This window comes from Diceros bicornis, chromosome 24 (genome assembly GCF_020826845.1).
Source record: "Diceros bicornis minor isolate mBicDic1 chromosome 24, mDicBic1.mat.cur, whole genome shotgun sequence".
Classification (NCBI taxonomy): Eukaryota; Metazoa; Chordata; class Mammalia; order Perissodactyla; family Rhinocerotidae; genus Diceros; species Diceros bicornis.
Genome location: NC_080763.1, coordinates 13,346,234 through 13,370,846, shown reverse-complemented (window position 1 = coordinate 13,370,846; position 24,613 = coordinate 13,346,234). Strand labels below are relative to the sequence as shown.

The 24,613-nt window shown below is 39.6% G+C and overlaps 1 protein-coding gene across 1 annotated transcript in view; it reads left to right on the top strand.

Moving 5' to 3' along the window:
* Positions 1-24,613, top strand: part of ESR2 (estrogen receptor 2) — a 70,194-nt gene that overhangs the window by 4,737 nt on the left and 40,844 nt on the right. Inside the window, exons 2-4 of the mRNA XM_058567098.1 lie at positions 6,978-7,433; positions 9,671-9,843; positions 22,903-23,019. Of these exons, the coding sequence (XP_058423081.1) occupies positions 7,015-7,433; positions 9,671-9,843; positions 22,903-23,019 (709 nt within the window). The 5' untranslated portion in view covers positions 6,978-7,014. The remainder of the gene's footprint in view (positions 1-6,977; positions 7,434-9,670; positions 9,844-22,902; positions 23,020-24,613) is intronic.

Genomic DNA, 24,613 nt, shown 5'->3' with positions numbered 1-24,613 from the left:
CTCTCTTTCAACCAGTTTATATTGCTGTTTTAGAGGAGGACTACTCAAGTAACCAGAACAGGTATGTTTTTCACTTTATAAACCTCTAGTGGAGAAGACATCCCTTTTGCTACCTGTTCACCTATCTCTCAGGCCTACTGCAATGATTTCAGTGCATCACCCTTTGTTGTGTCTTCGCTTATGAAGGAAAACCCTTTGCATTGGCTACAAGTTACTAATTATCTAAGATGCCACTGACAAATAGTAGTCACGTAAATCTGGATACATCTAAAGGATATCCAACCAAAAAGCAACACAGCCTTTTCATCACTGTCCAGCAACCAGTTCTCTCACATTAATTACTATTGGACTGGACATGTATGGAAATTCTAGAGAAGTTGTTTGGCGTATATATGCAAAATCTGTATTTTCTAAGCAAAGTCACCATAGCACCTGATTGGTTGCCTGGATGAATCCTGGCATTTGCCATTTGGTGACATGTGTCTGACAGGTCATTTTAGCGTTTCTAGGCCAAGAATGAGCATTTCAGTTGTAGGTGAAAATGAGTGAAGGGATTGATTCTCTGTTCCTGAGCGAGATGTCATATTCATGTTATATTGTGTGTTCCTCTTCGAACTGGATAGTGGGAAGTGTTGTTTCAAGTTCATGAATTTCCATACTATATTCATCACTTGATGTCAGTAGAAGCTTTATGTTTTTAAGAGGCCCAATGAAAGGGAAAGACAGCAGTGGTTTCTGATAGTTTGGTGTGTTGGCTTTGCTGAGCTCCTTATGCTAAAATGCTAAATACATTTCTTTGGGGCAATGTAAAGTTGCGACAACATGAAATTCAGTAAAATCTTGATTGACAAAAATGTTCAGAGAATGCTTTTTTGTTTAAGCAATTTAATTGAGTTTTTCATTAATTGAGTTTTAAGTTGAAGTCTCTTCTTCAAATTCTTCTTCTAAAATTCACTACTTTCCTGCTTCTTAATTTCCTGAATGTAATTTAATCTTCATTTGACAATTGAGAGTGTTGAATTTATCCTGATATAAGTTTACCTTGAGCAGTACTCTGTGTAAGAAAGTTGGTGTCCTCACCGTGGTAGCCACACTAGCCTTTGGATGTACTTTTTATTTATTAAATTGGGTAAGCCATCTTATTGTCTTATACTCTTCTTTAGAGTTCAATAAATATAAAATGTGATTATTACCTCCAGGTTACATTTTATTACACATAAATACAACTTGTTTTGCGTGTTACTGTATTTTGCTCTCAATTGTTATAATGTATACTGTTTAAGTTGTGTTGTTAAAGTACTTTAAATGTCTTTGCTATATGATCTGAGGCTACAGAAGATAGCCTCAGATCATATAGCAAAACAATGCACTAAAATATAGTCACCAAGGTACAATATTGAAAACATAAGCACAGTGAGCAGGTGTATGTATAGGTGGATTGAAATAGGAGAGATGGTTTCAGGACAGGTTGAGGGATAAATGCCCCCTAACAAAACTGTCAGTCCTGGAGCTGCCATCTAATGGTTACCAATGACCTAATTACCAACTCCTGAGGTCTCTCGTACATTCAACCACTCGCTCTAACCTGGGTCATTTCCATGGTTCTGTAAATGTTTTCAAGCATCTCTGTTTAAAACCCTTCCTTGATAAACAAAATGTGGTATATAGATACAATGGAATATTAATTCAGTCTTAAAAAGGAAGAAAATTCTGATACATGCGACAACATGGAGGAACCTTGAGGACATTATACTAAGTGAAATAAGGCAGTCACATACATGCAGTATTCGTATCACTCCACTTATATGAGGTACCTACAGTAGTCAAATCCATCAAGACGGAAAGTAGAATGGCGCTTGCCAGAGGCTGAGGGGAGCTGTTATTAGCAGGTGTAGAGTTTTAGTTTAAAAAGATAAAAGAATTCTGGAGATTGGTTGCACAACAGTGTAAATGTACTTAACATTACTGACGGTACACTTAGAAATGGTTCAGATGGTAAATTTTATATGTGTATTTTACCTCAATTAAAAAGATTGGAGGGGCTGGCCTGGTGGTGGAGTGGTTAAGTTCGTGTGCTCCGCTACAGTGGCCTGGGTTTCGCAGGTTCAGATCCGGGGCGAGGACCGACATACTGCTTGTCAACCCATGCTGTGGCAGTGTCCCATATAAAGTGGAAGAGGATGGGCATGGAAGTTAGCCCAGGGCCAATCTTCCTCAGCAAAAAAAAGAGGAGGATTGGCAACGGATGTTAGCTCAGGGCTACTCTTCCTTACCAAAAAAAAAAAAAAAAAAGTTTGGAAACTGCTAGTTTTGACAATAGTTAGCATTATATGCTTTATCCTGCATGTTTTCTATTAGGAATCAGGAATTGTATGTATTTGTTGAGAATCAATTGAAATGAAATTCTGTACTTATGATTAATAAATGCACATAAATATTAAAAAAAACAAACCGACTTCCTTGATCCTATATTCTCCTCCAGCTACCATTCTCTTTCCTGTCCCTCGTGGTCAATCAATGTTGATTAGAAGTGGTAGCACCTTTGTATTAGTTCATTCTTTCACCTGGTCCATCCTGCCTCCTTTACTGGGCACAGGGGCTCCCGGAAGGTGGGGTGCATGTCTTGAGACTCCTTTAGGTCCCCGGTCTCAGCACAGCACCTTGCCTACTGCAGGTGCTCCCATCTTTGATTAATACCCTTGACTGGGTGAAATCTTCTATTTTCAACACATTTCCTCATATTCTTTCCTTACAACAAATATTTACTGAGTTGTGGTGGAAGATGAATGAAATATAATGTGTGTCTTCAAGGAGCTTAAAATCTAATTGTACTTACTTCTTCCCCTGCCACACCACCTCTACCATTTTCAAGAAGGATTCAATGTAGTTCTAACCTAAGAAGAAGGAGTAAGTTTGTATGTAAGTAACTGTAGAGGTGCTAAGAGTGAAAAAAGCGCTAGGGCATCCAATGCCCTCCACTCCACAATGCACTTTGCATATTTCTTATGGACGTGGCAGGTTTTCTGTGGGAATATAGCAGGAGATTAGCGTGGAATGATGCGTTGGGGCAGCCGAGTGGAATGTGTTGAATGCTGAAAGAGCATGACTTATTACAGAGGCTGGTGGAAAGCAGAGGACTGATCAGAACCGGGTTTTAAGATGTTAACCTGGCAGCTCTATGGACCTGGAGAAGGAGCTCACTAGGGACAAGGAGCAGTAAGTGAGCCTGTTACGGACGCACAGATAAGAAGTAATGAGAGCTTGCTCAGGTGGTGGCAAAAGACAGAACATGAGAATGGCACTGTGGAGGAAAAAAACAGTGTACCTCGGTAATTAAAGGTAACTGAATGCAGGGGAGATGTCAAAGCTAACTGTAATAGGCCTTGTCATTAACACAAATAGGAAATATGGAGTGGTTTGGGGGAAGAAAATGATGGATTTTGCCTTGGATATTGTATTAATTGTGTATTGCTGTGTAACAACTTTTGAGAGAATTTAGCAGTGTGAAGCAGCAAGCGCGTGTTATCCCACACAGTTTCTGGGAGTCAGGAATCCAAGAGCAGCTCAGCTGGAAGGTTCCAGCTTTGGTCCTCTCATGAGGTTGCAGTCAAAATGTCGGCCAGGGCTATAGTCATCTGAGGGCTTGACTGGGGTAGAAGAATCTGCTTCCAAAATATCTCACTCCCATAGCTTTCTCTGGAGGCTGTAGTTCTTTGCTGGCCATCAGCAGGAGGCCTCTAATAAGGCTGCTTGAGTGTCCTCACAATGTGGCAGCTAATTTCCCTGGAGTGAGTGATCCAAGAGAGTAGGCCAGAAAGAGGCTACAGTGTCTTTTATGACCTAGTCATGGAAGTCACATACCCTCCCTTCTGTCATGATTTATTCATTAGGAGTGAGTCACTACATCTAGCCCATACTCAAGGGAGAGGTTAGGCTCCACCTTTTGAAGGGAAGCGTGTTGAAGAATTTGTGGAGCTATTTTAAAACCACCATAGACATATTGTGTTTTGAGGACAAATGGAGTGAACACCTAATGAAAATGTCAGGAGGAAGGAATTGGGGGCTTTAGAGAGCCGCGTTGCCGCATATGGAAATAGGTGACAGCTGAAGCTGAAAATGCTGGAGATGGAGAACTTCTCAAGGCGGGTTTCTTTCCTTAATGGTCTCTCTTAACCAGCCTCATTATTAATGGTCATTGTTCCTTTTTCCAGATTATATTATTCCAGTTATTTTAACCTTTTTTAAAAAGCTTTCCATTTTTAATTTCTTGTATTATTTTGTATTTTTTCTCCAAAGCTTCTTATCATGAAAAATTTTAATCTTACAGGAGAGTTGAAAGCAGGTGTAACAGATGTCCATATGGCCACCATCTAGATTCAGTAAATGTTAACATTGGACTTATTAATCTATTTCTCTATCTATGTATCTATCTAATCTATCCATCCAAATCTTGTGTGTGTGTGTGTGTGTGTGTGTGTGTGTGTGTGAGGAAGATCAGCCCTGAGCTAACATCCAGGCCAATCCTCCTCTTTTTGCTGAGGGAGACTGGCCCTAAGCTAACATCTATTGCCAATCCTCCTCCTTTTTTTCCCTTTTTCTCACCAAAACCCCAGTAGATAGTTGTATGTCATAGCTGCACATCCATCTAGTTGCTGTATGTGGGACACTGCCTCAGGATGGCCGGACAAGCAGTGCGTTGGTGTGCGCCCGGGATCTGAACCCGGGCCGCCAGTGGCAGAGCGCACGCACTTAACCACTAAGCCACGGGGCCGGCCCCCATCCAAATTTTTTTTTCTGAACTATTTATTAGGTGGCATTCTTTTGTAAAGAAAGATTTCCCCTTGACCTTGGGATAAACTACAGATCCTCTTAAAAAGGCAGGGTACAGGGGAAATACTTTTCCCTTAATTACTAATTTTCAGAATGAGGAATTGTTGTAACAGTCACTTACAATGGTAGTAAATGATTCTTTTTCTTTCTCTTTTTCTATCACTATGGATTCAGAGTCCAAAGGGTAAGAGCATGTCATTTTGCCGAATACCCATGGAGGTTGTGTCATTTTGCACCCCCACCAGCAATGTAGGAGAGAGTCCCTGTTTTTCCACAGCCTCACCAAGAGAGCCAAACATTTGAATTTTTGCCAAATGTGATAGTGAGAAATAGTATCTTGGTGTAGTTTTAATTTGTATCTCTCTTATGAACGAGGTTGAACATCTTTTTGTTTTTTAAGAGCCATTTGCTTTCCTTTTTCTGTCTGTCTTTTGCCTATTTTTCTAATGAATTTTTGGCCTTTTTTCATCTTAATTTAAGAGTTCTCTCTATATACTAGGGATATTAGCCCCTTATTTCTAATATAAATTGAGAGTATTTATTTCCAGTTTGTCATTAGACTTTTGACTTTGCTTGTGGTATTTTTATGATATGCAAAGATTTATGTGCTGAATTTATTGGTCATTTTTTTATTGCATCTGGATTTTGAGCCATAGTTGAGAAGGTTTTCCCCGCACTCATGTTATGAAGGTGTTTACCTAGGTTTGCTTCTAGTACCTGTGCAGTCCCCTACCCCTTCCTGTCTCTTTTCTCTCCTTCTCCTACCCTCCCTCCCCTCCCCTTCCCTCTCCATCCTCCTTCCATTTCTCCTTTAACATTTGGATCTCTGAACAATGTGGAGTTTATTCCGGTGTATGTTTGTTTTCCAATGGCAATTCTGTTGTCCAGTGTTTTCCCAGTGATTTGAGATACTACCTTTATCATTTACCACATTTCCAAAAAATTTGAATTTGCTATTTTGGGATTTTCTATTCTGTTTAGAGTCTAGGTCCAATCAGAAGATAGAAACTACACAGTAGTTAAACAGGGCAAGTTTAATATAAAGAATTACTAACTATGATAAGAGACTAAGTATAAGATATGAGGAAACTATATGGCACCCTAGAGCCCAGGGAGAGTACCCAAGGAAGGACAAAGTGGAAGGGGTTCAAACTTCATTTGAGAAGGTGGTTCCGCCACTAACTAGCAGAGACGTTCACTGGTTTAGCCAGGCCGGAGCTGGTCTGGGGTTGCAGGTGGGGAGCGGGCGATCAGCAACTGGTGGTGTAGACATGCCCTTGAGTCCAGGTGCTCGTGGGTGCAGAAGGCCTTTAGAGCCTGCAGGAGGCTTGTTTGAGGAACGAATTCCCTGTGACTCCTCGGGCCAGTCTGGACAGGTGGCTGCGGAAAGGTTATGGCCAAGCCGAGGTCGCACTGCTGCAGTGGGACCTCATTCTGGACTCATGGCTGGGCCAGGCGCCACTGGGTGTTCTCCACCCACAGAGCCATCCTCTGCTGGTGCCAGAAATCACAGCAGCCTCTTCCTCCTGCAGTATCCCTGCAGTGCCCTCTACTGAGAGAAAGTTAGGCATGGTGCTCACTTGAAAAGCTTCAAGGAATTCCATTATCATAGAGCATATATTGAAGGGTGTATTTGAAGCTGAGAGGCAATAAATTGATAACTGACACAGTTACATTGGCCTGTTTATTCCTTGTTTTTTATTATTGGCAATTCATAGTGTATTTGAATATCTGTTAATGCTAGCCCTGCTCATTGATCTGCTCTTTCAGGGTTTTCCTGGTTATTCTGGTTTACTTTTCCACAAGAACTTTAAAATAAACTTATCTAGTCCCAGAAAAAAAAATGTTGGCATTTTTATTTAATCTTGTGTTTTTTAATTTTAAAAAGCATTTTGTAATAAATTCTCATGGTAAAAAATATTCTTGTGGTTAACAACAAGGAAAGCAATAAAGAAGGGAATGAAGTAGGAAATGAGAGATCCATGCCTTATATTCCCACCTTCTGATGTTAATATTTTCATGCATATCATTCAGGATGTATTGCTAAGCTCATACGAGTGTGTGTGTGTCAAATAAAAATGTTTGAACGCTTTTAACAGTTATGCCTGTAGCTCTAACTTAGAAATGTCTTTTGTTTTTCTTTACAGCCATTATACCTGCCCATGAGACTTTGAGAACATTATAATGTCCCTTTGTGCTGCTTCTCACAAGGAGTTTTCTCAGCTGTTACCTAGTCAAGACATGGATATCAAAAACTCACCATCTAGCCTTAACTCTCCCGCCTCCTATAGCTGCAGTCAGTCCATCCTACCCCTGGAGCACGGCCCCATCTATATACCTTCCTCCTATGTAGAGAGCCACCATGAATATTCGGCCATGACCTTCTATAGCCCTGCTGTGATGAATTACAGTATTCCCAGCAGTGCCAATAACTCGGAAGGTGGGCCGGGTCGGCAGACCACAAGCCCAAATGTGTTGTGGCCAGCTCCTGGACATCTTTCTCCTTTAGCAATCCATTGCCAGTCGTCACTTCTTTGTGCAGAACCTCAGAAGAGTCCTTGGTGTGAAGCACGGTCACTAGAACATGCCTTACCTGTAAACAGGTAAATCCAGCCTTCATTCTGAGTTGTAGTTCATGAGCATTGTTCAAGTCACTTTATGATTTAGTGAGAAGAAAGATATGCGTTATCCAAGTGACTATCTTTATTAGTCTCATGGATTACTTAGAGCACCTAAAACATATGATATTCTGAATTCTAGAATACCTATTCTGATATTCTAGTCCTTATTAAAAAGTTGAGCTTGTAGATCTGTGTTGTGGGTAGAATTCAATATCATGACTACTGTCTTTAAACAATATTGAACTTAAATCACTTTTCTCTTGATGAAGTGATTTGGGTTTGAAAAAAATTTTTATTTGACTTTCAAGTGAGATCCTTCGTATCTTGTAGTGAAATCACAATTTAGTGTTCATGACAAATTGTGTCCGGGATGAGAGTAACTGGTGATATTACAACTTAAATGCAATACTAGACACGTGACGCCTGAAAAGACAGACAGCAATCAGTACAGGCTTTTTAACAATGAACTAAAATAATAACGATGGGAAACTATTTAAATGTAGACTAGCTGAAATTTCTTGAAGCTAAAAAGAATATTTGTACTCTTTAAGTGCAAGGTAACATGATGGGTTATTTCCATTTAATTTGTAATATATATATATTTTTTTGTGAGGAAGATCAGCCCTGAGCTAACATCTGCCGATCCTCCTCTTTTTGCTGAGGAAGACCGGCCCTGGGCTAACATCCATTCCCATCTTCCTCCACTTTATACGGGATGCCGCCACAGCATGGCTTGATAAGTGGTGCGTCGGTGCGCGCCCGGGATCCCAAATGGCGAACCCCGGGCCACCGCAGCAGAGCGCGCACACTTAACTGCTTGCGCCACCGGGCCGGCCCCAATTTGTAATATTTTTAATGATACTTATGGCTATGGAGGGAAGAGGTGGTGTAGAGAGAAGGAGGAGGGGGAGATAAATTTCTAAAACAACCCAAGTACTGAGTTACAGCATATTGGATATTGAAATTAATTACTTTTAAATGCTATCATGAAACTTTGAGAAAGCCATATTACATAGTAATTTTATTTTTCTTCTCTTTAAAAAACTGTTTGTTGGTAAAAGAGAATACAAAAATTGTAGATAATTTTTTTAAAGTAATGTTTTTCTTTCAGTCTTTAAAGGAAGAAATATTTTGTTTCTGAGCATGAGTTCTGATCTGAGTTCCGCTAATATTTGCATAAATCAGACCATAGTATAATTACCTTCATTTATAAATCAATCATATGTCTACCATTTCCTTTCCAAGAGAAACATGCCCTAGCAAAATAGTGAACTAGCCAGGTGTGTTTTGGTGCCTGCCAGTGCTCCCTTGATGGGCCGTCCTTGCCTCTGTGAGACCCTTGCCCGTCCACCCAGCATTGAGCGCTTCCTTCCTTCTCTGAGGACAGGCCCATGATCTCTCTCCCGCTCTCTTCTCTCTTCTCCTTTCTTTCTCACCTCATCCCGTCCCTACCCTGCCCTTCTCTTTCTCTTTCTTCCCTTCCCTATCCTACCTTACCCTTCCCTTTGCTTTCTCTCCCTTCCCTACTCTTCCCCACTCTTCCTTGCCCTACCCTTCCCTTCCCTCTCTTTATCTTCCTTCTTTTCCTTTCTCTTTTTTTCTGTTTCTTTTCCTCTAAACCAGAGTATAGTATTCACCTTAATATAACTTAAAGTCCACTTGTTACTCCTCTTAAAGTTATTTTAATTCTAGACCTTTATCTTAAATTGAAAAATGAAAGATTTTTGTCCCCCATTTAGATAGGAACTCTGACGGGCTATTTAGGGACAGTGTTTGGAATGACTGATACCTGAAAATGGTTGGGTGAATTTAGGCCCATCCACGCAGTGTTGATGAACTTTGGTAACTACAGAAGGTCACTGCACACCTGCTTGTGGTTCAGGCCTGTGGGTAAGACTCGATGTGGTCATTTATTACACTCAGAGATGTGCACTCCGATGGCTATAGCTGGCCATCCATATTTACTAGTGCTCATCAGCACTGCATGGATGGGCCTAAACTCGCCTAACCACTTTCAAACATCAGTCATTCCCGACAGTGTGACTCTTCGTAGATCTGATATCAGTAACAAGGGTTTGCTTGATCAGATTTCCTGGGATATATTTATCATGAAACCTGGAGGGCAAAGAGATAAATTAGGCAATGTTCATGCTGGCTTTTTTTCTAGAGTCCTTTTCCCCTTAATGCTCTTTTACAGCGAATGTCTTCTTTGCCCCTAGAGAGACAATGGAAAGGAAGGTTAGTGGGAGCAGTTGTGCCAGCCCTGTTACTAGTCCAAGTTCAAAGAGGGACGCCCACTTCTGTGCGGTCTGCAGCGATTACGCATCAGGATATCACTATGGAGTCTGGTCGTGTGAAGGATGTAAGGCCTTTTTTAAAAGAAGCATTCAAGGTACAAGAGTAATTGTTAGCTGCTTCTTTAGTTTTCCACTTTTGTTTCAAGTAATTTTGCAAATGACCTGGGATAAATTTCACTATTGGCCTGTTTGGTACAAAGTACTTGATGAGCAATTCAGAGGTTTGTGTGTGTTTGGGGTTGGTGTGGATTGTTTCAAATATAGAGAACTTTATCTTTAATTGCAGATCTCTACCCCGAAACCCCAGAACTTGAATAGGTCTCGCCCCACCATCGCCCATCACCACCTTCTCGGGAGAAGATGTCTAGTGACAACCCTTATGAAAATAAAGCTTGAAAAAATGTGCACTCATTAGGAATTGTAAACCTTGTTTCTTCCTTTGAATTATGTATAATATCTGATATGCATAGCAGTCATGATGGTGGGCTGGCTCCTGATAGACTCCAGAGGGTGGGGAGGGGTGGAACGTTAATAGATAAAGAGTCACCTTCCCTTGGATCCCCTAAAATTCACCTGTTTGTCCTGGATCTTCCATTTAGTAGCTCTATGACTTTACTTCCCTGCCTGTTTCCTCCTCTGTGAAATGGAGATCCAGAGTTGTTCGAAAAATGAAATGAGGTTTATTCATTTGGGTTGTTTCCAGTTTTGTGCTATTTTGAATAAAGCTGCTATGAACATTCCTGCATATCTCTCTCTGTAGACATATGTTTTTGTTTCTCTTGGGTAAATACCTAGGAGTAAAATTGCTGGTTAAATGATAAGCATATGTTTAACTTTATAAGCAACTAACAAACTGTTTTCCAAAGTGGTTGAACCATTGTGCATCTCAGCATCAATGTATGAGAGTTCCAGTTGCTCCACATCCTTGTCAAAACTTGATATTTTTAATTTTAGCCATTCTATTGGGTATATAGTTGTATCTCATTGTGGTTTTAATTTGCATTTCCCTGATTACTGATGATTTTGAGCATATTTTCATTGATATTTTTCTTTCTACATATGATATAAATTTCTTATATATACTGGTGTTTTATTCTGACTGTTCTCTTGATCTATCTCTTCATTCTTGTATAAGTACCACATTATTTTAACTATTATAGTTTTATAGTGCATTTTAATACATGCTAATATAAATACCTCCTATTTTAAAAATGTCCTATTTTCTCTTGTTTATTTGTCCATAGGAACATTAGAATAATTTTATTAAGTGGTCTCCCATCCTTAATGTTAAGAAAAGTGAAGATTTCGTTAAACCTAAGAATTATTTTAGAAGGAATCTTTGTAATAGTCTTCACATCAAGAAACAAGTTATGGTTCCATTTATTTAGGTCTTTTATATCTCTTATAAAGTTTTGTTAGTTTTTTAAATATGTATCTGGCACATTTCTCAATGATATTTCCATAAATTTCATTCTTTTGGCTATGTATTTTATATCCATATATATTAGTAATTATTATTTTCTACTCTACTATTCACTTTCATTTTGGTATTCATAATAATCTTTTATCATTGTCCTTTAGAAGTTAAAATCTATTTGCTGCTCATGAATCTTCAACTCTTTGTTCCTTAAGTCTTTAGAGGCTGAGCTGTAAGTGGGAAGCTCCAACAGCCCATAGGTCACGTAAAAGATTCTTACCTGGGAGGCATATATTCTGTTACCTGGGACTCATTTGGCCTTGAACCCAAGAAGGATGTCCTGGGGAACAAAACACAAGGTAGATGCCTGCTGTTGAGGTCTGAGTGCCAAGGAGGATGTGGATAACAAACATTGCTCTACTTTTAAAATAAGAAAACTGGAAGTCTGAGCTGAGATTAAATTCAGATCTTCTGATTCCAAGTCTGATACTGTCTCTTCCCTCCATTCAGTTGGATATGAATGATGATAGATATTCAGACACACTCAATAATTTTGCAGAGAGAACAAAGATATCCTTTTATGTTTTATATTATAAAAAGTACATTTTCCTATGAAGGTTTATATTTTAACTAAAAGAATTAGCTACATATTTTTCTTTTAATTTTGCTTTGGACTTTTCTCTCAGTTCTGTTAGTATGCTGTAGCATGCTTCTCAGGTTGTTGCATAGAACAAGGAAACCTTTTAATACCTGAGGTACTTTGTCCAGTTTGAGGAAGACTTTTTTCTTTTTGCCAGAAGTGAAGCGAATTACCATGACCTTCGTGCATAAGACATTTTCTAGGCTATTGAGCATGTTCACATTATTGTGCTTTCTGATCCTTTTTCTAAAAGTAAAATGATCTTTTAAAATAAACTCTGAGAAAAAATGAAAGTGAACCTCCAGTTGTTCCTTAAATGCTTATTGTTATAAACCTCTTTATGAAACCAATAAGGATGTCATCATGTATAGTTCTTGGAATTTTTAGAAAGTACTTAAAAGATTGCTACTGCTTTGGAAAATACTGTGGGATTGCATTTATCTTCTAACTATAAAGCATTATGTTCTGAACTACAATAGAAATTTTCTGATTATGAATATATTTAGGCTTTTACAAATATAATTTATTTTTGAATATTATAAATGAGCATAAAAGCAATTATAAGAAAATTATCTGTTGCTTAAAATATATTTATAACATACCTTGTATTACCCCCTACTCTTGAGTGTGTGTGGAACCTGTAAATATGAGAGAGTCGCTCCCTTGGTTAGGTTACAATATATGTCAAATGGTGATGGGATAGTCTCTCATGATTATGCTGTGATTGTGTAAGACTCCATCATAGGAGCCTGGGGAGAGACCGGAAGTCAGAGAGCTGTGTTCCTCCTGGCCTGGAAGAAAGCAAACATCATGATGTGAAGTGCCTCTGGCAAGGAACTGCTGGTGCCTCCAGGACCTGAGAGTGGTGTCCAGCCGATAGCCAACAGGAAAATGGGAACCTCAGTCCTACAACTGCACGGAAATGATTCTGCCAACAACTTGAATGAGCTTGGAAGAGGACCTAGGCTTCAGATGAGACCACAGCCCAGTCGACACCTTGGTTACAGCCTCGTGAGACCCTGAGCAGAGCCCCCAGCTAAGCTGTGCCTGTACTCTTGACTCATAGAAACTATGAGATAATAAATCTGTTTGGTTTTAAGCTTATAAGTCTGTAGATATTTATTAAGCAGCATAGAAAACTCAAACAATAACTTTCAGGAGATTATTGAACTGAACTTAAGTGTTTTCATTTTTTTTTTTTAATAAATTTTTTGTTTATTGCAGTAACATTGGTTTATAACATTGTAAAAATTTCAGGTGTACATCATTGTACTTCAATTTCTGCATGGACTACATCATGTTCACCACCAAAATACTAATTACAACCCATCACCACACATGTACCGAATTATCCCTTTCACCACCTCCCTCCCCCCTTCCCCTCTGGTAACCACCAATCCAATCTCTGTCCCTATGTGTTTGTTTATTGTTGTTATTATCTACTACTTAATGAAGGAAATCATACGGTATTTGACCTTCTCCCTCTGACTTATTTCACTTTGTATTATACCCTCAATGTCCATCCATGTTGTCACAAATGCCTGGATTTCATCGTTTCTTATGGCTGAGTAGTATTCCATTGTGTATATATACCACATCTTCTTTATCCATTCGTCCCTTGATGGGCACTTAGGTTGCTTCCAAGTCTTGGCTATTGTGAGTAACGCTGCAATGAACACAGGGGCGCATGTACCTTTGCAAATTGGTGTTTTCAAGTTCTTTGGATAAATACCCAACAGTGGAATAGCTGGATCATATGGTAGTTCTATCCTTGCTTTTTTGAGGAATCTCCATACTGTTTTCCATAGTGGCTGCACCAGTTTGCACTCCCACCAGCAGTGTATGAGAGTTCCCTTCTCTCCACATCCTCTCCAACACATGTTGTTTCCTGTCTTGTTAATTATAGCCATTCTGACGGGCGTGAGGTGATATCTCATTGTAGTTTTGATTTGCATTTCCCTGATAGTTAGTGATTTTGAACATCTTTTCATGTGTCTGTTGGCCATCTGTATATTTTCTTTGGAGAAATGTCTGTTCAGGTCTTTTGCCCATTTTTTAATTGGATTGTTAGTTTTTTTGTTGTTGAGATGCATGAGTTCTTTATATATTTTGGAGATTAAGCCCTTATCAGATGTATGGTTTGCAAATATCTTCTCCCAATTGTTAGGTTGTCTTTTCATTTTGTTGATGGTTTCCTTTGCTGTGCAGAAGCTTTTTACTTTGATGTAGTCCCATTTGTTTATTTTTTCTATCGTTTCTCTTGCCCGGTCAGATGTGGTGTTTGAAAAGATGTTGCTAAGACCGATGTGGAAGAGCGTACTGCCTATGTTTTCTTCTAGAAGTTTCACAGTTTCAGGTCTTACATTCAAGTCTTTAATCCATTTGGAGTTAATTTTTGTGTATGGTGTAAGGTAAGGGTCTACTTTCATTTTTTTGCATGTGGCTTTCCAGTTTTCCCAACACCATTTGTTGAAGAGACTTTCTTTTCCCCATTGTATGTTCTTGGCTCCTTTGTCAAAGATTAGCTGTCCATAGATGAGTGGGTTTATTTCTGGGCTTTCGATTCTATTCAATTGATCTGTGTGTCTGTTTTTGTGCCAGTACCATGTTGTTTTGGTTACTATAGCTTTGTAGTATATTTTGAAGTCAGGGAGTGTGATACCTCCAGCTTTGTTCTTTTTTCTCAGGATTCCTTTAGCTATTCGGGGTCTTTTGTTGTTCCATATAAATTTTAGGATTCTTTGTTCTATTTCTGTGAAAAATGTTGTTGGAACTTTGATAGGGATTGCATTGAATCTATAGATGGCTTTAGGAAGTATGGACATCTTAACTATGTTAATTCTTCCAATCCAAGAGCACGGAATATCTTTCCGTTTCTTTGTGTCTTCTTCAATTTCCTTCAGCAACGTTTTATAGTTTTCGGTGTACAGATCTTTCACCTCTTTGGTTAAGTTTATTCCTAGGTATTTTATTCTTTTTGTTGCAATTGTAAATGGGATGGTATTCTGAATTTCTCTTTCTGCTACTTCGTTGTTAGTGTATAGAAATGCAACTGATTTTTGTATGTTGATTTTGTATCCTGCAACTTTACCATATTCGTTTATTACTTCTAAAAGTTTTCTGGTGGATTCTTTAGGGTTTTCTACATATAAAATCATGTCATCTGCAAATAGTGACAGTTTCACTTCTTCCTTTCCAATTTGGATCCCTTTTATTTCTTTTTCTTGCCTGATTGCTCTGGCTAGGACTTCCAATACTATGTTAAATAGGAGTGGTGACAGTGGGCATCCTTGTCTGGTTCCTGTTCTTAGAGGGATAGGTTTCAGTTTTTCACCATTGAGGATGATATTAGCTGTGGGTTTCTCATATATGGTCTTTATTATGTTGAGGTACTTTCCTTCTATACCCATTTTATTCAGAGTTTTTAACATAAATGGATGCTGTATCTTGTCAAATGCTTTCTCTGCATCTATTGAGATGATCATGTGATTTTTATTCTTCATTTTATTAATGTGGTGTATCACGTTGATTGATTTGCGAATGTTAAACCATCCCTGCATACCTGGAATAAATCCCACTTGATCATGGTGTATAATCTTTTTAACATATTGTTGTATGCGATTTGCTAGTATTTTGTTGAGGATTTTTGCATCGATGTTCATCAGTGTTATTGGCCTGTAATTTTCTTTTTTTGTGTGTTGTCCTTGTCTGGTTTTGGTATCAGGGTAATGTCAGCTTTGTAGAATGAGTTAGGGAGCTTCCCCCCCTCCTCAATTTGTTGGAAGAGTTTGAGAAGGATAGATATTAAGTCTTCTTTGAATGTTTGGTAGAATTCACCAGGGAAGCCGTCTGGTCCTGGACTTTTATTTTTGGGGAGGTTTTTGATTACTGTTTCGATCTCCTTACTGGTGATTGGTCTATTCAAATTCTCTACTTCTTCTTGATCTAGTTTTGGAAGGTTGTATGATTCTAAGAATTTATCCATTTCTTCCAGATTGTCGAATTGCTTGGCATATAGCTTTTCATAGTATTCTCTTATAATCTTTTGTATTTCTGAGGTGTCTGTTGTAATTTCTCCTCTTTCATTTCTGATTTTACTTATTTGTGCCTTCTCTCTTTTTTTCTTGGTGAGTCTAGCTAAAGGTTTGTCAATTTTGTTGATCTTTTCAAAGAACCAGCTCTTGGTTTTATTAATTTTTTCTATTGTTTTTTTGGTCTCTATTTCATTTATTTCTGCTCTGATTTTTATTATTTCCCTTCTTCTACTGATTTTGGGCTTTGTTTGTTCTTCTTTTTCCAGTTCCTTTAGGTGCATTGTTAGATTGTTTATTTGAGATTTTTCTTGTTTGTTGAGATAGGCCTGTATCGCTATAAACTTCCCTCTTAGAACCGCTTTTGCTGTATCCCATAAATTATGGCATGTCGTATTTTCATTTTCATTTGTCTCCAGGTATTTTTTGATTTCTTCTTTGATTTCTTCGGTAACCCAGTCGTTGTTCAGTAGCATTTTGTTTAATCTCCATGTATTTGTGGCTTTTCTGATTTTCTTCCTATAGTTGATTTCTAGTTTCATACCGTTGTGGTCAGAAAAGATGCTTGGTATTATTTCAATCTTCTTAAATTTATGGAGACTTGTTTTGTGGCCTAATATGTGATCAATCCTGGAGAATGTTCCATGTGCATTTGAAAAGAACGTGTATTCTTCGGTTTTTGGATGGAATGCTCTGTATATATCTACTAGGTCCATCTGTTCTAGTGTGTCATTTAAGACCAATGTTTCCTTGTTGATCTTCTGTTTGGATGATCTATCCGTTGGTGTAAGTGGAGTGTTAAAGTCCCCTACTATTATTGTGTTACTGTCTATTTCTGTTTTTATGTCTGTTAATAATTGCTTTATATATTTAGGTGCACCTACATTGGGTGCGTAGATATTTACAAGTGTTATATCCTCTTGTTGGATTGTTCTCTTGATCATTATGTAATGCCCTTCTTTGTCTCTTTTTACAGCTTTTGTTTTAAAGTCTATTTTGTCTGATATGAGTACTGCTACCCCAGCTCTCTTTTCATTGCCATTTGCGTGGAGTATCTTTTTCCATCCCTTCACTTTCAGTTTGTGAGTATCTTTAGGTCTGAAGTGTGTCTCTTGTATGCAGCATATATATGGGTCTTGTTTTTTTATCCAGTCAGCCACCCTATGCCTTTTAATTGGAGCATTTAGTCCATTGACGTTTAAAGTAGCTATTGATAAGTATGTACTTACTGCAATTTTTTAACTTTTTTTTTTTTCTCAGTGTTGTAGTAGTCCTTCTCTGTTCCTTACTTCTTCTATACAGAATTGATTGTCACTTTAGTTTGACCTCTGTCTGAAAGCTGTACTCTTTAACTCCCCTCCTCCCTCCTTTTATGTTTTTGATATCATATCTAACCTCGTTTTTGTGTATTTGTATCCATTACGTTCTAATCATGGAAATAGATAATTTTTCCTATTTTTGGTCTTCTCTTTTCCCCTTAAATCAGTCCCTTTAACATTTCTTGTAGCACTGGTTTCTTGGTGACAAACTCCTTTAATTTTTGCTTATCTGGGAAAATTTTGATCTCTCCTTCCATTTTGAATGATAACCTTGCTGGGTAGAGTATCCTTGGCTGTAAGTTTTTTCCTTTTAGCACTTTAAATATATCGTGCCATTCTCTTCTAGCCTGTAAGGTTTCTGCTGAGAAGTCAGCTGATAGCCTTATGGGGTTTCCTTTGTATGTAACTTGACATTCTCTTGCGGCTTTTAGGATTCTCTCTTTATCTTTAATTCTGGACATTTTGATTATGATGTGTCTTGGTGTGGGCCTCTTTGGGTTTCTCTTGTTTGGGGCTCTCTGTGCTTCCTGTACCTGGATGTCTGTTTCCTTCCTTAGGTTAGGGAAGTTTTCAGCTATTATTTCTTGAAATAGATTCTCTGCCCCCTTGTCTCGCTCTTCTCCTTCCGGGACACCTATAACATGGATGTTAGTGCACTTGATGTTGTCCCATAGGTCCCTTAGACTGTCCTCACTCTTTTTAATTCTTTTCTCTTTTACCTGTTCACCTTGGGTAATTTCTTCTATTCTTTCTTCCAGCTCACAGATCCGTTCTTCTGTATCCTCTACTCTGCTTTTGAGTCCCTCTAATGAATTTTTCATTTCCAGTATTGTATTCGTCATTTCTGATTGGTTCTTTTTTATATCTTCCATTTCTTTATTGACATTCTCACTGAGTTCATCTATTCTTCTCCCCAGATCAGTGAGCATCCTTAACACTCTTAGTTTGAACTCTCTGTCAGGTAGGTTGCTCATTTCTGTTTCACTCAGTTCCCTTTCTGGGGTTTTGTCCTGTTCCCTTACTTGGAATGTATTCTTTTGCCTCCTCATTTTGCCTCTTTCCCTGTGCTTGTGTCTATGTATTAGGTAGGTCAGCTACGTCTCCTGCTCTTGGATAGGTGACCTTATGTAAGTGATGCCGTAGGAGGCTTCCAGTGTGCTTCCCTCAGTTCTCAATGTTCCAGGGGTGGCCCCTATGTGGGCTACGTGTGTCCTTCATTGTGGCCTGTTAGCTCTCCCTATAGGCGCCCAGGGAGGCTGAGTTATGCTCCTGGCCAGCTGTTGTAATGCTCAGCTGCTTGTACTTGTTGTGGGCCCGTCAGTCTCTTTATCAGGTGTGGGGAGCCCCAGCACAGTTGGCTGCAAGTTCTAATACCACATTTGTGTTGCAGTATTTCTTTTAAGTGAGTAGGCCCCCAGCGTGGCAGGTTGTTAGGCTCAGGGCCTTACAATTGCTGTAAGCCTCTAGCCTATTAGGTCTCTTGTCAGCTCTCTGAGGATTGCAGCTGGGTGGGGCTGGCCTCAGGCACAGGAGCACCCAATTGTTTCAGGCTTTGGAAGGTGGGGCAAACCTCCTATGTGGGTCTTTGAGAAGCACAAGTCTTCTGCAGCTGACAAGCCCTGTTGCCCACAGGTCCCCACACACAGTCAACACAGTCCTGCCCCGTGTGAGCGCCCCGACCTCCCCAAGCGGACCCAGTCTCACCACGGCGGGAGCCCCACACACTCCGCCACCGCCCCACACTCTCCACCCGCTCCTTGGGCACACCCTGCCCGCTCAAGTCGGCTCAGTTGCCAGGCTGCAGAGAATCCAGTCACCAATCTATGCAGGCCCACACGTTGCCTGAGGGCTTGTTGTTGGGTGGGGCCAGTCTCTAGGGTGGGCTGCCTGCCCTGGCTGAGCTGGATTAAATCGGTGCTCTAGTGGGTGGAGCAGACCCTGGGCTAGCAGGCCTCAGGGTTAACTCCAATGGCGTCTGTGTCAGCACGCTCACACCAGGCCACAACAATGGCCGCCGCCAATGTCCCAGTCCCTGGAGAGGTCTCACCCCTCACTGAGATGCACTCAGGGCCTATTAGGTGAGTCTCTTTTCACCAAAGCACTGTGCACCTTTCTTTCTGGTGATTTTAGGATGCTTTCTGGAACGGGTGAGTTTGTGCGCGGGCCCTTTAAGAGCCAGTTTTAGTTTCTTTGTGAACCGGGTTTTCTGGGGGTGCTCCCCAATGCTTTAGTAGCAGGCAAAGTCAGATATTATGCCGCTGGTGTCGATTGTGCTGGGTCCACAAAATGCCCACAGCGGGGGGCGCTCCCGGCTCAGGGCCCCGCGCCTCCAGGGAGGCTGCGGACCTGTGAGCTGCTCCCGGCGGCCGTGAAGCTGGCGGCTTGTGACGGCGGCGTTTTTCCTCTCCCGAAGGGAGTCTCTGCCTCTTCCACCTCAGTTAGGATTGTCCGTTGTTGCAGGAGTTCCTCTTATCCAGTTTTCAGTTCTGTCTCAGGGGTAATTTTTCCACGAGTAGTTGTAAATTGGCTGTGTCCACGCGAGGAGGTGAGTTCAGAGTCTGCCTAAGCCGCCATCTTGACTCCCAGTGTTTTCATTTGTAAAATGGGGATCTTAGCTCTTTATAGGGAAATTATACAATTAAATGAAAGGTTGATGAAAAGTATCTGGAAATCAGTAGGTAGTCAGAAATGTTGGTGTGTCAGACTGGGCAGGCATTGCTTCCTATACGTGACCACTGCCGAGGTCACTTGAGAGAGTGGTTTTTGCATCTCTGGGGGAGGTGTCTTACTAGCCCAGAACTGCACATTTGCTGGTTCCCCAGGCTGACTCAGGGCATGGTGGTAAAGCCACAAACAACTGAATTTCAATTTGTGTTTTGTTGAACAAATGTTACTGGAATCTACCTAAAGTGGGAGAGAATTATAAAATCTGATTATGGTCCAGTCATGGAACCATGTTTTTTTGGGAATGTTCTTTAAAATCTGATGAGTTAGAAAAAGAAAAGTTAATTTCAGGACATAAAACAATAACGTTTGAAATACAGATTAATTTCAATTTTCTGTATTTGAGTATTTATTTGTATGCATCTGTATTTGTGTGAATTAACAGTTTATTTTTTGAGAAGCTAATGGAAGCATTTTTTTGTCGTTGAGTCTCAAACTTACAGAACATGTGCATACAATATAAAGAACCTTTTTTCCTGGAATCATGAGTTGCCAACGTGATGCCCCATCACCCCCAAATACTTTGACATGTATTTCCTATATTGGTCAAAATCGGGAAATTAGCATTGATACGTTACTAGCATCTAATCCACAGACTCCGTCAAGTTTTGCCAGTCGTCCCAATGGTGCCCTCTACAGCAAAGGATTCAGTTCAGAATCACACTTTGCATTTAGTTGTTATGTCTTTACCCTCCCTCCGTCTGTCCAGCACAGTTCTCGACACTTTTGAACCTTATCGCCCAGTTATTTGCAGAATGCCTCTTGCTTTGTGTTTGTCTGATGTTCCCTCATCGTTAGATTCAGCTTACACATTATTGACAAGAAGATCACAGAAATGATGCTATGTTCTTCTCACCAGCTCCTTCCACATGGTGCCTAATTTCAATTTGTCCCATTACTAGTGAGATGCACTTTGATTATTTGGTTAAAGTGATCTCTGCCAAGTTTCCACTCTTTCTTTTTTCCTTTGTAATTAATATTTTTATTGAGAGATCCTTTGAGACTATGTAAATATCCCATTCCTCATTAAACCTTCAATTAATTTATTTCAGTATAACTTATGGTTTCCTATTTTCTACAATTGGTTGCTGTCTATTACTATCATTATTTATTTGGGCGTCCAAATTATCCCAGATTTGGCCAGTAGGAGCCTCTTAAACTAGCTTCTGTGTCTTTTTTGACATGCACCCATAAGTCTTTGGGTGCTTCTTTACTTGCTGGCACAATAAGGTGTTTCAGGCTCAATTTAAACTTTCTCTGCCCCAGTCCTGGAATAAGATGTTTCTCTAAAGAGCCCTGTTTCCTTTTGGTGGAGAATAATAGTTATAAACCAAGATCTGGGTGCTAGTTTGCTCATTGCTCACGGGATGTCCCCGCTCCCAGGCTCTCTCAGGGGGCAGAGTTGAGGAATATATTTATTTCAATATATATATAATTTAAAGAATAATTTTAAAGTTTAAAATTGTTTAAAGAATAATTTATAAAGAATAATTATAAAGAAAACCCGTGTGTAACTAGTGCTCAAGCCATGAAATAGGATATCTCCGGAGCCCTAAGTTCCCTCTGAGTGGTCCTTCCATCCTCAGCTCCTTCCCTCCCTACAGAGGTGAGACAGTCCTAATTTCCACCTTCCCTGCCAAGGTTTGGCCACTTAAGCATGCATCCCTAAACAATATAGTTTTGTTTTCTCTGCTTTTGAACTTTACACAAATGGAATCTTCTTTTTTATGTTCTTTTGTGATTTGTTTCTTTTATGACTTGCTCATTTACTTTATCATTTAGAGTTATCCATTTCCCACATTGAAATTCTGACCCATTATAGATTTACTGTAAGAAGTTCAGGCCATATTGTTTACTAGAAAGACACAATTAATAAAGGCACAAAATACTCTATTCACTTTCACTTTCCATCTGTTTTATTATAATTTCTGTTTCCTAAAGCTCTTAGATCCATGTAGCTCTCTTCATCCTCCCTACCATTACCCAATCCAGAAAGCCTCATCTCTGGTTTGCATGACTACAGCAGGTTCTTACCTGGTCTCCTGGCCTCCGTTCTCCATACAGCATCTGAAATAATAATTTTTGAAATGGAAATTTTCTCATCTCTTCCTTATATATAAGAATTAAAAGAAGTACCACTGTCTTAGAGATTCCTATATAACTAATGTCTTACTACAATGAGCATTAATTTTCTTAATTATGGGTCTATGATTATTGGTTAGGGTGAATTTACTTCCTAAGTCTTGGCTCTGGGCTTTGGGTTGAGTTCAGGTCTGCTCCACATGTCTCCACATTCTGCTTGGACCAGTGGCTGCCTGAGGCATTTTCTCATGGGAGCTCAAGAGGCCAAGCCAGACTCTTGGAGTATCACGCCATTGGCTAGCGCGAGTCTCCTGGCCAAGCCCAACATCAGTTGGCGGAGAGTATACTCTGCCAGCTCTAGGACACGGCAAGGACGCAAGGCTGTGGGAGAGAGTGAAGAATTGAGAACAATAATCGAATCCACCACAACTGTTGTCAAGTAGCAGTTCTTTCTGTTCTTATTTAGTTTGCTAATTTCTTTGTTCTCTTATTGACTAGTTTAGTTCTCTTATTTGACTATGATTTCCCATAAAAACATCATGTTAAGTCCCAAAAAGGGATAGATGTAGAAGAATATAAGTAGTCAACTTTGGTGACCTGATACACAAGTACTACTCTTGAGGAGTTCTGTGATTTGGAGCAAATCAATTTCAGGTGACTGTCTCACTTTTCATGTTCAAAGGAGAATATTTCTAAATGTATCTCTTGAGAATTCTAAAAACATGCAGAGAATAACCTATTAGTCGAAAAGTAGGCTACTGAAATATTCCTATACTCACTAACAAGGCACCGATGAGGCTGAACTTTGGCCTTTGTACCATTACCTGTTTTAAAAAGATGTCCCCCTCTCTCAGCGGGGTAGTGTTATCAGTGCTGTTGACCAAGAAGATATTGAACCAAAATACTGTAACAGTAAACTTCCTTTTTTTGCTCTGCTGTAGGACATAATGATTATATTTGTCCAGCTACAAATCAGTGTACGATAGATAAGAACCGGCGCAAAAGCTGCCAGGCCTGCCGACTTCGGAAGTGCCATGAAGTCGGAATGGTCAAGTGTGGTGAGTGTTCACTTCCCCTTTTATTGCATGTGGGACATGCTGAAAGCTTTGTCAAACTGAGGACAGTTTGAGGAACTGGGGACACATAGCCTGGATGAGCAGAGATTTAGGACTTGGTAGTTATCTTCAAGTAGTTGTATGCTGCCAGATTGGAGGGAATGCAGAGGACAGAGCTGGGGTGAATGGGAGCAAGTTATAGGAGGCAGATTTTGGCCCAATATAGGGAAAAACTTTCTACAATACAAGTGATCTGACAGCAGAATAGGCTGTCACATGAATTAGAGAACTCTAGCCACTGAAGTGCTCAAACTGGCTGGATGACTGTCTGCCTGAGGCCTTGAAAAGTCTAGGGATGAAGTTCTGGTAAATGTTCACTGTTACCTCCATTAGCTTTCTAGAATTGGAGAAAATATATAGAGGAGTCAGAAACATGACAGAACTATGGAAAATACATAGATCATGGATTTTGTTCTATGACAGTATGTATGTGTACATATATGTGTATAAATATATATGTGTGTGTATCCACACACACATGAAAAAATAAAGGACAATGAACATGTTAGTATAACAACTGACAACGATGCCTACAGCCTGCTCCACCTGCTGACTTTCGATTCACTTGTCTGTACACGCTTGCTTGTTTATGTGCACTCATATCAGCTCTGCCCATGCTTCCCTTATTCTTCTGCTAGCCGATATTTTGCCTGTGGTTAGTTGTAATTTCTCTCTTTGTAACTATTTGAAAAATTTAAAACAATTTAAATTTAAATTTAAATTTAAAAAAATTTAAAACAAAAGTCTCGCTCTTTTTTCCCTGACAATCTCTTCGTAGCTCTGCGTCTTGAGCATTCTCTGTCCTTTTCTTTTTCTCTGTATGGACAATAGATTAGATCCCTCACCTAGTTCAGAACTACCGCAGAAGTTCTCTGAATCTGATCACAGTTCCCTGGACTCCTAGAATCACTGATGTTCTCCATTTCCTCTCTAAAGCATCCTGCCAGTACCCGGGACCTCCCAGGGTGTATTGGTTACTTCCTAACACACTTGACTGTTTCTGCTCCCACCACTTCAGTTATGTCCTTATCAGTAACCAGTGGGCTTCTTCCCAAACCTGTTTCTACTCATTGTAGTTGTAAAATTATATAACTTAATTAAAATTTATGCAAAAATATGAAATACGAGTAGGAAAAGATAGTTGTTTCTGTAAAAGCTTTGAATAAAATTGTAAAGGACTAGTAGCTATTGACTTAGGTATGGGTGAGATTGGGGGGAAAAATCGTAAACCTAGAAAGATTCTAAATTCAGATTGCTTTATGAGTGCTTAAGTCCTTGCTCTGTTTTAAAGAAGCTGAAACTGAAAATCCAGAGACAATGTATCATGGCTACGTTTTATGCAGGAAAGTAACTTGTGATTTAATTGGCAGAGGTGCTTAAAGAGAAAGCCTTGGCCCTCTGACAAAAGATTGCAAATTAATGTCTCATGTTTTAAGTTAAACAGTATTTTAAGGTGAGTGTATATTTTTTTAAAAATGACTTCCAATTTGGTCTTAGGATAAGCATGATTTTATTGAACGCGCTAGGGTCTGCTGAT